Genomic DNA, 13,842 nt, shown 5'->3' on the forward strand with positions numbered 1-13,842 from the left:
TCAATCGACTGTCCTTAACTTGCATTGACACTATAGAAAGCTCAAAATTTCACCTGGCTCCAGTGTTAACCCTAAGTATCCCAGGGTTAGTTGGAAGGTGCACAAGAACAATGGGAAATCTCTCTTGTTATGCTGATTTCAGTGAAATACAAAATTAGGAAAATTACATCAATTTGGATGTTACTGTGAACATTTTCAATGACTCTGGATAATGGAAATGCATTACACGTTCTCCTTTACCTGGTGTGCCACATGCCACATTTGGGCCAGACTGATTTGTATCAGGAAAAGTGTACTAGAAAGGAAAAAAAAAAGAAAAAGTACCAACTAGCTAAGTATGTGACCTCTGACCACATGGGCTCGTTTCAGCCTCTCTGTGAGTGGCATTCCTATCCTCCAGTGGGAGGATGATGGACAGCAAGTCAGGGATGGGACTTTTTGGTATCCTGCTGAAATTCATGCAACCATGGCCTCCTACCCCCATCACCAGGCATCTAAGGACAGTAAAATGCATCAGTTTCCCACAGCTTTGAGGCAGAGGCTCTCTGGGAGAAGGCAGCACCATTATTCTAGTCCACTAACCCTCTTCTGCCTTTCTCTATGTACTATACGTGAGATGAAGGGGACATGCTGCTTGTTAGTCTACTGTGGCAGCCACTTTCTTTTCTCTTAATCCTTGTTCACTTGGACTTCAGAAGATTGAGCCAGACTTTAGAAGTGGCACCTGTACCCTTCCTGGCCCTTTGACTGGTTTGGACTCAGAGGAATATGGTTTTCTCCATTCCAATGAAAGGCAAACCTGTGGTAGAGGCTTTGTGACACCTTGCCTGAAAGACAAAGAAAGACTGCTAAAGCTGATACACAGTTTAATTACTGGTTTAAAATAAGATATGATTTGGCAGAAAACTCATGCTTCATGCTATTCTGGAAGACAGTAAATGCCACCACATTTCCTGTTTTACCACACATTGTTATCTGAAAGATCATAAATAGCTCACCCAGTAGGAGGTTAGTGCAATTTCAAACCCAAAAGCTGTGGTCTGTCTTCGGACCCTGGGAGGCATCACACATGCTCAGTGCTTTCCCTAAGTACCACACCTCCCCTCTTCTTCCATTTTCCACTTTGCTCCTGGAGCTTTTAAGCCTTTTTGGGTGTGTCCAGACAAGCATGCATGTATACTTGCCTGGGTAAAAATAGCAGCAGCACATAGTTGTACCACTGCTACTTGTCCCTGAGGAATGCCTGCGCACATACGCTCTGACACGCAGCAAGTTACCTGGGGTGCGGTAGGAGAAGCTGGGGCCAGCACTTGGGCTGGTCCTTGTAGCTTTACCTAGGATCCTGTGCGCCTCCCAGGGCTCCAGCGGTGGCTATCCGACATGTGGAGCCTGGCTGGCAGCTGGAGTGTGCCTCCAGAGGGCCAAGGTCCAGTTCTGGGTGGTATACACTGCTCCCACATGTGCCACCCAACTTTTTCAGGCATGGATTTTTTTTACATCAGTTTCTTCCACTATTATAAACCCATTGTGCTGCTAACTAGCAGCATGGTGAACACCTGCATGTGCAGCAAATGCAGTTTGCAGGGCTGTGGACAGGTCTGTGGCCCTGCATACCACACTTGCACACTGGTCTGGACATGTCCTTTGTGGCTTCACCTTAGTTCCCTCCTCAGTTACAGCTGCTGTCAGCCTTCTATCCAGGCAGACTCTTAACTCTTAACCTGCAGCTGGGTCTCAGGCTCAGCACCTCCTTTCAAAGCTGTTGTGTGGGAGCAGAGTCCAAAGAAAGTCCTCATCCCCATCATCCTAGATCTCTGCTCCCCACTAACTGCACCCCTCAACCAAGGCACATCCCTGTAAGAGATCTGAAAATTATTATTTTTAATTGATCTCAGGTTTTCATTAGACAACAGCAATAAATATATATCTTAAATAACTGTATGTAATCTTATTGCCTTCCCCACTCATATACTTTGTGCCTTATGGGCGGTCAACATTTTACTAGTTAACCATTTTCCATGAAAGAAGCAAAACCCACTCTTCTTAACTTGTAGACAAAAAATCCTATACTAGCTGTGCTATACAGGCAGTCCTCGACTTACAATGTTTCGAGTTACAACGTTTTGCACTTACATTTATAAATTGACACCCTGTTTCAACTTTATGATGTCAGTTTTGACTTTACAATGCTTGATCCAATGCAACACTACAGCAGGGAATAAATTTGCTGCGTTGCTCATCTCCCTGGAGAACATCTGTCCAAACTTCCTTGGACACTTTCTTTAAGAAAGCAGACAAGACTCCAGAAAAATTCTGAGTATTTTTGGTGAAAATAGGGTATCAGGCCTTGGTTCAGGAAACAATCCCCCATTTATAACATTGTTTCTTATGAGAAAATTGGTTCCCATGCCCTCCTGGACCAGCGGTGAGAGCCGCCGGAGGAACCACCAGAACAGCAGCTCCTGGATTGGTGGCACGTGGCACCGCACAGCAGCACGCAGTGGTGGGAGCCCCCCTCACCAAGTCCCGTGTCCCTCCACCCCAGCTGGGCAGCTTGTCCCAGCCCCAGCCCCAATCCCTCCCTCTCTGTGGGGGCATTGATCTGTCCCCCCCCTCCACGCCCCTTCCCTCCCCTCTCCACCCACCACAACAGACTTACCAGCTGAGGCAGCTGTGTCCAGCATTGTTGAGGACTCCTGTATAGTCTATGGCTGAATTTCTGAATCTCTCCGAATCAATTTGGAAGCTTCCAATTCAATTCAACCCTTTTAATGGGTCTCCTGATTTGATTTGGATCCGAGATTCAGCTGCCGAATCGGGCTCAATCTCCTACAAATCAAATTGGCTACTGAAACTCTGCATAGCCCTAGTTATTTCTTCTTTATTACTCTCTCTCTACCTGGGAATGTGTTAACTTTGTTCTCTATGTAACAGATTAATAGACAACCTTTGGAGAGTTTCAAGTCAGGAAACAAAGAAGCTGGGGTTGTGTTTGGATCTCTACCTATATACAGAGTGAGTACATGCAAAAATGCTTTTCATGCTTAGTTTCATAGTAGCTTCATGCAGTGCCATTTGTATAGTGAAAATCATTGACATTAGAAAATTTTGTTGACTTTCTCAACTGTTTGACTCTCCATTTAATTTTTTGACTTGGCTTGAATTACTCTCTATCCATCTCCATTCTCTGTTCTGTGGTAACTAGCTTGATAACAGTGCACTTTCTGGGAAGATGGATTGATAGTGTGCACCACAAGGTGAGTCTTTCAGCTTTCTACTTCTATTAAAGCTCATGCCCTTAAATTTGTGTTAAGCCGCTTTTCTCCCAGCCAGCGCAGTGAACCATGACTCAGTCTGCACAAGGTCTGGGCGTGAGGGGCCAGATCCAGTTTGGTAGAATTTAAGCAGCTTAGCTACAAACAGTGATACAGACTGGTCCTGCTCCAGCTGCCACAAAACCTCTTAAGTGTCTTTCAGTGCCTCAATTCCAGACTAAACTATTCCCTGAGTATGAATACTTTGCCTCCTAAACTCTGCCTAACTCCACAGAGGGGCCCAATCTGTTCTTTGTGCAAACCTAGGACACACCAAGTGCTTTGAGTGTGGTGCAAAGTGTAGTAACCATGGTCACTTTCATTCAAAAACATGGCCAGAGATGAAGGTGATGGTTGTGCATAAGTACATGGTTAAAGCACTTGCCCAGGTGTTTGGAGAACTGGACTATAGACTTAAGTACAGATGTTCAAAAAGTCCCTGGCAGCAGAAATCTATTGTGCTTTACTTAAAGCGCTATAAATTAGAGCATGAGAAACCAAATAGACATTCTCTGTTTGGTATGGGGTGGTCAGAGCTTGCCTGCACTGGCCACTGGGGGAGCTCCCGCATGAGTGGCCCCATGTCCCTGCCCCCCTATCCCCACCAGCTGGCAACTGTAAGCAGCAGCTGAAGAAGGAAAAACCCCAGACACTTTCCCCCACAGTCCCCCTGGCAAGGCAGCAGCATGCCATGGGGCTGGGGCTGCTGTGGGAAAAGAGACCTGATACCCCTTCCCCCCTGGCCCCCCTGGCCGAGTGGCCCTCCCAGCCAGCTCAGGGGGTCTGTGGGGGAAAGGGAGCCAGGGTCTCTCTCCCCACAACAGCACCGGCCCCACAAAACACTGTTGCCTGGCTAAGGGGACTGCAGGGAAAGGGGTCTGGGCTCTGTACTTTAAAGAAGCCTTACTGAGAGTGCAAGAACAAACAAACCATTGTGACATGCAGGAAGACAAGCAGGTATGGCAGAAGACCAACTTAGCTTAGCAGGGAACTCTTCCGGAAGCTAAATCGCAAAAAGGAAGCTTATAAGAAATGGAAACTTAGACAAACAACTAGGGAGAAGTATAAGAGTATTGCTTGGGTATGCAGGGATGAAGTCAGGAAAGCCAAAGCGGAATTGGAGTTGCAGCTAGCAAGGGATGTGAGGGTAACAAGAAGGATTCCTACAAGTATGTCAGTAACAGGAGGAAGATTAGGGAAAGTGTGGGTCTTTTACTGAATGGGGGAGACAACCTAGTAGTAGATATGCTGGAGAGTAGGGCTAGGATTCAGTGTGACAAATTGGAGGATTGTGCCAAAAGGAATCTCATGAGGCTCAACAAGGACAAGTGCAAAGTCCTGCACTTAGGATAGAAGAATCATGCACCACTACAGGCTGGGGGCTGACTGGCTGAGCAGCAGCTCTGCAGAAAGGACCCTGGGGTTTCAGCGGACAGTAAGCTGCATATAACCCAACAATGCGCCCTTGTTACCAAAAAGGCTAATGGCATACTGGTCTGCATTGGTAGGAGTGTTCCTAGCAGGTCCAGGGAAGTGATTATTTCCCCTCTATTACACATCTGGAAGGCCACATTTGGAGTACTGTGTTCAGTTTTGGGCCCCCCACTACAGAAAGGTTGTGGACAAGTTGGAGAGAGTCCAGTGGAGGACAGGTAAAATGACGAGGGAGCTGGGGCACATAATTTATGAGGAGAGACTGAGAGAACTGAGAGTATTTAGTCTGGAGAAGAGAAGACAGAGGGGTGATTTAATAACAGCCTTCAACTACCTGAAGGGTGGTTCCAAAGAGGATGGAGCTGGACTGTTCTCAGTGGTGGCAGATAACAGAAAAAGGAGCAATAGTCTCAAGTTGCAGCAAGGGAAGTTTAGGTTAGATATTAGGAAGAATTTTCTCACTAGGAGGGTAGTAAAACACTGGAACAGGTTACCCAGAGAGGTGGTGGAAGCTCCATCCTTGGAGGTTTTCAAAACCAGGTTAGACAAAGCTTTGGCTGGGCTGATTTAGTTGGGGATGGTCCTACTTTGAGCAGGGATTGGAATTCAATTCTTGCTTTTTCAGAGGAAGAGAAAACTAAGTTCATAGGGTCTGATTCTGAACTTACACATGGGTAAATTAGGAACAAGTGAACTGAAGACAAGGAAGTTCCACCTGATTTAGAGGAGTGTGAAATCCAAATGAGACTGTATTGTTTCAGTGAGATAGGCATATGGCAAATGATTTGTTACATTGACTGTTGCTAATGTATATCAAAATGGTATATGTTCATCCAGAGAAATTCATTAACTTTTCAGTTTTTTCCTCAATTTATTTTAAAGGTCATCAGTTCAGCAAAGCTAAGAAATTTTCCCCCACTGTGTTCAGACCCAAACCGAGAGTCTGTGGGGAGCATTGTCAAAAGGCATAAGCGTCCTGCAATTTGTGAAGTGAGTAGACTTGCAATTTCTTCAAGCTAGTTTATTTGATTGTTCCTACACTTACCAATATTTCTTTCTATTTGGTTACCCCACATACAAAATTAGCAAATCTTTAAGAAAACTAGGATTTGCCTACTAAAAATAATACCAGTGTGAAGCCCTGTGCTCCAATACAAAATTAAAATACAGTAAAAGTATTTTCCATCTGAGGTATTATAGGGCTCCATCACTGTACCAATCAGTCTTCAATGTATTTATCCTCACAGCACCTCTCTGAAAAGTGCTATTCTACTCCCTCACCCCATCTTTATAGACAAGGAATTGAGGCTCAAGGATGATAAGGACCTGATCTCACATGGCCAAATACAGTGCTATGCAAAAACCCCACCACTGGTTCTACATGAGTTTATGCTTAGGTTTTGAACTCTGGACTGGCATTTTAATATAACAACACAAAGGTACCATAGATGGTTTGTGTATAAATTAGATAGAAAATTAAGCTGACTTTATGCTGAAATTAGCATCATGACATATCTCAGAAAGTATAACATAAATCAAAAGAAACTTTAATTCTTACTAGTTTCCTCTTCACTATTAGTCAAAGTAGGGAGAAGGTCCAAAAAGTAATTTTATAAAGATTTTTTTCTCTGATGATTTTCTAAAAGGCAATACATTCAGTAGACTGGATTGCTAGGTAGAGTTCATGCTGTGCTTACATTAGCAAAATTAGCTAATGTTCTACTTGTTTTTCACAGCAATCACGTTCTTCGGTAAGAAAAACTGAAAAATGGACTGTGACCCCTGGGGAAAGTCTGGCTCAATCCTTTCCTTCAACCAACCCTTCCTAAAGCATGAGATTGTAGGAACTGCTGTTCCTGTAATCAAAAATAAAACTCTGGCACCAAGGGAAAATGGATATATTTAAAGAAATTGTCACCAACAAGCAAGCAGGCTAAACCTCAATACTGACATTGTATCATTTCACATATCAGTAGCTCTCTTAGCTAGGATAACTGCCATTCTCCATCCCAGAAGATGTGGGAGATGCTCACGAGACTTCACAATACATATCATCTAAGGCACCACACCTCCTAAAACTGCACAGTATGACCAGAAATAGTTCATTGTTCTCATGACACAGTATATTTGCAAACAATTGACAGCTGTGGCTTTTCTGGTTTTTAAGTGCACGTATTTCTAAATGTTTTGCATTATTCTAAATTTATCATGATAGTTGCTTAAGTCCCCAAGCCCATTGCCTAGACAGTGTAAAAATAAGAAAAAATGTGGTCCCTGCCTTCAAGTGCTGAGAACCTACAGGATGAGACAATTGGATACAACTAACAGCCAAAGGAAAGATAAGATTAAAAGCCAGAGAACTGTGCCTGTATAGGGTTGCGGGGTCAGGCAGTGACTGTATGCATGTGCACTTATGTACACATGCACGTATTTTTGCAGTGTTCAAACCTATAGTAATAGGAAATCTGATTTCTTGCCATGAATATGATTCCATAGTGCTTACTTAATCAAAATTCCCTCTGACTTCAGTAGAAGTTTCACCTAAGTTAAGATGGTAGGCATGGGAACCCAAAGCTCACAAGATATGACAGCAGAAATAGACTTTCACTTTGCTCCTCTGCAAACTTGGAAATGCAGTGCAGTCTTGTGTTGGTTCTTTCATCCTGAAGTTACTGGGGAAGATTAGGAAAGGGTTAGTAAAGGGTTAAAAAACCAATGGAAGGAGGGGCATAGCAGATGAAAGGTAAAAGGAAACAAGATAATTTGAGGGCAAACAAAGAGAAACAGCATCAAGAAAAATGCTGTATGAAGGAATAGAAAGAGAAGTGATTCCCAATACAGAAATGCATTGGGAATCTCAAGAGGAATCTTTTTTTTCTATGGTGTGTCATGGTAATATGGTACCATAGACTATATAATGTCCATATACTGATATCACACTGTAATGTAAAGTATCTTATGCCTTGTGCTGTCAAAAAAGTAAATTGAGCTAAGACAGTTATACAGAGAAATATTTAAGGATTAGTTATTAAAATAACCAGTCACCCCATCAAGTAAGCCGCTTATTGTCTTCCATGCATTAAGCCTGATAACAACACTATCCAATACGGACATGCTTTTTTATTTATGGTGACATTTACCACTGAGAACTGAATCACAAGGTACAAAGGACTAGATCTACAAAAGGACTTATGCATCAAAATGCTCAGTGTTAGAGTTCCTGAAGCATCCTTGAAAACCACACTTGTTGCCATCCCTAGAAGATACAACTTTGATTCCCAGTTCCACGTACAATGCATGGAGGGCTGAAGCAAACTGAAAATGGATTTTGCAAAAGCTGCCACACCTAAGCTGCCATCTCTTTTAGCTAAAGGAAATGCTGAAGAGAAGATGGTGTCTGAATGGCTTGGATCCTACCTACTTAAGGGACCACATCCTCCTTTATGCTTCTCTGTGATCCCTAAGGTCAGATGAGAGCAACCTTGGGCAAGTTCCATCTGTGCACGTGAGGTCATTCTCTGAATTCACTCCTTAATTTTGGAACTCTCTCCTCCTGGAAGCCCACCAAAGCTTGAGCCTGGACATCTTCCAGTATTGTAATACCACCTTATTTGGGCAGATGTTCAGCAGGCAAGGTTACGTTTGGGGGCATTGTTTGGGAAGTTGTTAAACTGTTTTTGGTTTTTTCTAATGTATTGGTTTTATTGTAAGCCCAGAGCCTTTTGAGGGGAAGGGCAGTATATAAATCAAATAAATCAATAATAAAATAAATAAATCTCTAATCTCCCTCAGGACTTGGTGCTCTTTGTGATTGGAATTCAGAACATGGAATTGTCTCTGGGCACACCTACACATACACTAAGGTGTTTTTTCTAATGCGCATGAAATTTAGTAGCTCCAATGTGAGGTACTAAAGAAATGTGCATTAGGCTGCCTTAATGCACAGTAACTAATGTGCATGGTTTTTAAGTGACACAACGTGCAGTTTATTTTACTACACATTAGTGTAATCACATGGGTTTTTATGTGACACTTTAATGCACAGTAAAATAGCCTACTGTTAATTAAAGCGCACATGTAGATGCACCCTTTTAGAGGTAGAGTTGGCATAGATTTCTTTCTCATAAAACACAGCTAGAGAAGGTGTTATTAGGTTTCAGTTCCTTCTTTGCCAGAGAGGGTTTGAACCTACACTGGCTCCCTCCCAGGTAGGGAGGGAGATAGTTCTCTAAAGCTCCTTAAGAATTGTTCCACTTTGTATAAAATAATTGTTCATTTGACTAGAGGGAGAGTAAGCAAAATGAGCCTAATGGTCTCTGTGCCTAATAGCCTAATGGTCAAGGGACTCTTCTGAGAGGGTGAGAAAGCGAGAATATATGAAGAGTGGCTAGGAGGGCTGGAGCCACATAGAAGAGACACATTAAATATGGAACCAAAGCCAATATCTCAGATTTCCAATCCAAGTTGGAAGTAGAATCAGTGCTTGTTTGGGGTCTGCACTTGTGCTGTGGCTGACAATGGTAAGCTGTACTAACCAATTTTACAAATCATTCTACATACTTTTCATTAAAACCTCAGCACCATAGAACATTGCCTTTCAGCCACTTTCATTTTAAGGGACCATTTCACTAAGCAACAAAATAGTAATTAGTCATAGAAGATATGTTGCACATTTCCATATTCAGCAGAGTGGTGTGTGAGGAAATTGCCTCTGAATTCAGTCTTAGGATTCCTAACTGCAAAGTATTCTTTTGATCCAATCTCACTGTAGGAAAAGAGAAACTTTTCTGTGGAAAAGTTCCTGTGATCGGTTTCATGAATCTCTGGCTTCAGAGGCCCTGCACATTTCATTGTGTAAGAGGCTGCCTAGTTACTTAAGGACAGAGACAACCCTAGCAGGGTACGGGGCTCAGGGCAAATCAGCTGTGCAGGGCCTGGACGCAAAGAACTGGCAGCAGCAGCCGGGGGGGTGGCAAGTGGCCAAACATGAAGCCAGTGGCAGCGGCACAGTCACCAGCACTAGGTGGGCCCTATAGGAGGGGCTGCAGCCACTCAACCCGGATGTGCGGGGCCCCCCAAAGTGTGGGGCTCAGGGCAATCACCCCAATTTCCCCTCCTCCAGGGACAGCCCTGCTTAAGGATCAGTGGGTATCCTCGGCGGCTGACCTATGCTGCCCATGATTAAGCCGTCTTTCTCAAAGGGTAAGTTTGAAAAGATTTTTTGTTGTTATCCTCCTTGCTAGGAATCCCAGTCATAGACTATAGGACCTGACCATAAAGCACTGTGCAAATGCAGAACTGAAAGGCAGACTACAAACTCCTTGGGGCTCAGTCTAAAACTGCTTACATGCATTCAAATAATCTGGGAGAATTCTCCCAGGTTTGTTCTCCTGGTGTACCCAGAGCTGCACATACATATACTGAGGCCCTGAACAGTGGAGAGCCTGCAGTGCTGATACTGTACAGCCTGGCAGGACCCCAGTGCAGACATCTCAGCATGCTCAGCAGTTCTCCTTTGTCTGCCCTGTGACAGATGGCAGCAATGCATAGGGCAGTCCTGATTGACTAACCTGAACTGCCCATGATCAGCTTGTTTCACTGCAGCAAAATGTAGGGGTTTCACTGCTGGGCTTCATTCCTGACTGCATGCCTGCTGCAACTGCATGCATGCACGCGGCATTTATCAGTGACATTATCAGCCCCATCAGCCAAAAAAAGCCAATTGCTGATAATGTCAATCTGCCTTTTATCAGTGCCAATACAATATGGACCAAAATATCAGTGCATCTCTACAGTAGACATGTTTAGCTTACAGTGTTAGGTTGTGGTTTTATTCCACAATTGTATTTGTTGTATCTGAGCCTAGATCTACTAAGGTCTTTTTTTCCCCTTTCCAATGATGGAAGAACCTCACTATCACAATTAATTTGCTAAAGTTATATCACATCAGATTTTAAACTTTTCCCAGAGGTGCAACACATCTAGACGGATACTCTTTTCAGACTTAATTGCATCCCTAGCTATTTTTCTTCTGGTTTGAGTTGCTACTTAAGGCAGAGTGCCTCTACCTACATAAGTCAAACTCTATTAGATGCTTACCCTTTGTTATGTATTCTTCACCGGCAGCTGAGTTTAAACATGCCACATATTGTCTCTGTCAGATCAGTCTTCCTTCACTAATGTTCCTAGCCAGATCAGTTCCACGATTGCATGTCCTTGGCTTTGCAAAGGCCAGTGACACTTTATGAGGGTTTAGGAGTTTAATGAAACCTAAACACATGCACTTTCAGTCAGCATGAGACTCCAGTATTGAAAAGTCTGGTATGTATGTCAAATCACAAATAATTTCACCTTGATTGTGTGTTTTTGTCCAATGAGACTCTTCATTTATCATTCATACTGTTTCTTTTTGAAAAATGAAAAACTTAAGAAATCTAGCTTGGAAGTGTGACTGATGCATGACTCATTTGTTCTGCCATCATCTTTGTCTATGAGTCAAACCATCAAAGACTGACCCTGAGTAAGTATCAAAGAAATAAAGTATTATGTGCACAATAATATCACCCCACTGTACCAGACTGCTCATAGCAGTGGAGGAGGGCTCCTTTTTACAGGAGACAGAGTGTATTGGCAAAAGGTGTGCCACATGCGTCCTTTAACAAAATAAGGAGCCCTGAAGGTCAAGGAATAAGTCAGAAAGGGATAAGGTAAATCAGAAGACATAAAGGATCTAGATGGTAGTGTCAGAGCAAAAGAGCAAGAACAGCAGGTGGGACAGAATCTACCTTTCACCTTAACCACCCAGCATCATTCCCAATTCCTGATTTTTCCCCCTAGAGCTATGTTTTCTGGCACAGTGCCCCACCTTGAGCAGAAGACTAGAGAGCAAACCTTTCTCTTTGCAGTTTCAGAACAGTAATTTGCCTTATGAAAGCATCTGCCAAAAGCAGTTGTTATAAAAGGCAGACAGCTAATAAGCAGCAGACTTTCTGCAACAGCTTCCCCTGTCTGCCTCCAGGAAGCAAAAACATGTCATTGCCAGGCTCAGGCTGCCTATATCTGCTTTAACCACATGCCCATTCTTATATGTTATGCATTTATAACCAACCTTTCCTTCAAAGTTTGCCCTTGTTATAGTTATGCAGTCTTTTGCAGCTCACCTGCAAATCTGCCACATACCAGTATCAGAGCCTGGCTCATAGCCAACAACTTGGCAGATGAACAATAAAAGTAGGCTGAAGTAATATAGAAGGGGCAAGCTCCAAAAGATCGTTTGATGACTATGTATTGCTTTTAGAAGCATGAACCTTCTTTTTTTCTAGAAGCATACTCTTACTGATGGGGGTCATTGAGATGATAAGGTCCACTGCCTATTTCTTTGGGTCTCTTTGGTCACCTTCAACCAAAAGGTGAGGCATTTTGCTCCTCTGTGGAATCACCATGCTGAAGAACATGACTATAACAAAATCAGAAACTGGAGATGATACTGTAGAGTCCTTGCTAAAGTTGTATCACTACTCTGCAGTAGTGGGGTAGTTGAAAGGTTGTTTGATTTGGGTTTCTGCCTCATTCAGTTCGAGTTGATTGTTAGGAGAGGTAGAACACTTTCATGGGCCAGTTCAGACGAGTGCCCACATGAGTTTCCCTGGGGACAGAAAGCAGCAGCACATAGTTGTGCCTCTGTTACTTGTCCCCAAGGAATACCCCTTCTTGCATGCTCTGGCGTGCAGCAAACTGCCCCAGTTGGGGTAGGGGAAGTTGGGGCCAGCACCTGGGCTGGCCCTAGAAGCCTTACCTGGGGTGTGCAGTGGCAACAGGGCAGTCCAGGCATATGGAGCCTGGCTGGCAGTTGGAGCATAGCTCTGACTGGCCAGGCTCCTACTTCAGGCAGTGCATGCTGCAGCCATGTGCACCACCCTTTTTTTTTTTCCATGGTTTTTTTAGATACCAGAATTTCCTGGTATCTATTTTTGAATGGATCCACATGCACTGCATGCATTTCATGATGCCTCAAAGGGCTTTTAGGCCTCACAAACTGCATGTTCCCACTCGTGTGGACATGTCCCAAGAGTCCATAGAGTGGGGTCTGTTATCATAACATGTAAGTGGAAGGGGAGAGACAGGAGATCAAATAGAAGGTTGCCTGTCTCTGGCCAATGACTATCTAGCAACACAAGAGTAGTGATGCTATCAAATCTGCAATCCTCCTTTGATGTACTGCCATAAACAGTGGTATGTGATGCATCCATTACAATATCACATTGACTTCATATTGTTCACCAAGCATGAGCCAGTGGGTTAGATTTCCCCAAGTCTGTTCAGAGTGATCTGATCAGGGTAAAGGCCAAGGGGTATTGTGGAGTTAGGAAAATTACATCCATGCTATACTTGCTCTATGGATAGGGAGATAATTTTCCTATTTCAGGCTGCCAATCCAAAGCTCTGAAGGAAAACTAAGTTTGCTTTTTAAAGTATCATCATACATTTTGTATGAAAAGATTATTTCAGCAGTAGGTCCCATACATATATCACTTCTGTCATTCGAGCTGTGGAGCAAACTAGCCCTGGCATTAAATGTAGCTCCTGTTGACCACAAAATGAGTTATACCCACATGGCTAAATTTGGCCTTCTGAGGTTTAGGATAATAAGCTTTCAGTCATATCTGTTTCAGCTTCAGATACATGCTTAAAAGGCAAGGCAGCCCCCCCACCCTCTTGTTCCTGCTCAAGTAACTACTTATCCTATTCAACCTAGTTAAACCAGAAACTTTCAAGTTAACGTATGACTCCTGGTAGGAGTGGAGTTAGTGAAGCAAATTACTCAATTCAGATAATCTTTTCTGTAAGAAAAAAAAACTTATCTATATGTGGAATAAGCTACTAGATTCAGCAAAAGGCAAAAGGCAAAAAGAAATATATATAAATATATATATATATATATAAAGGAAATACAGTAACTTGACTCAGCTAATTAAGATGTGTTTCCTTTGGCCTTCTTTGCCTTTGAATATTTTGAATAGAATCCTAGAAAACATGTAGATCATGATCTGACCTAGAAATGTCAATCTGCATGTTATTTCTGTAATCTGCATAC

The 13,842-nt window shown here is 43.1% G+C and overlaps 1 protein-coding gene across 1 annotated transcript in view; it reads left to right on the top strand.

The window, feature by feature from the left end:
* The window catches only part of WDR64 (WD repeat domain 64), a 159,955-nt gene extending 151,416 nt beyond the window's left edge, over nt 1-8,539 (top strand). The window contains exons 26-28 of the mRNA XM_019500548.2: nt 2,935-3,015; nt 5,631-5,738; nt 6,485-8,539. Of these exons, the coding sequence (XP_019356093.1) occupies nt 2,935-3,015; nt 5,631-5,738; nt 6,485-6,577 (282 nt within the window). The 3' untranslated portion in view covers nt 6,578-8,539. The remainder of the gene's footprint in view (nt 1-2,934; nt 3,016-5,630; nt 5,739-6,484) is intronic.
* Nucleotides 8,540-13,842: the final 5,303 nt, after the last annotated feature.

The sequence above is a fragment of the Alligator mississippiensis genome, chromosome 1 (genome assembly GCF_030867095.1).
Source record: "Alligator mississippiensis isolate rAllMis1 chromosome 1, rAllMis1, whole genome shotgun sequence".
Classification (NCBI taxonomy): Eukaryota; Metazoa; Chordata; order Crocodylia; family Alligatoridae; genus Alligator; species Alligator mississippiensis.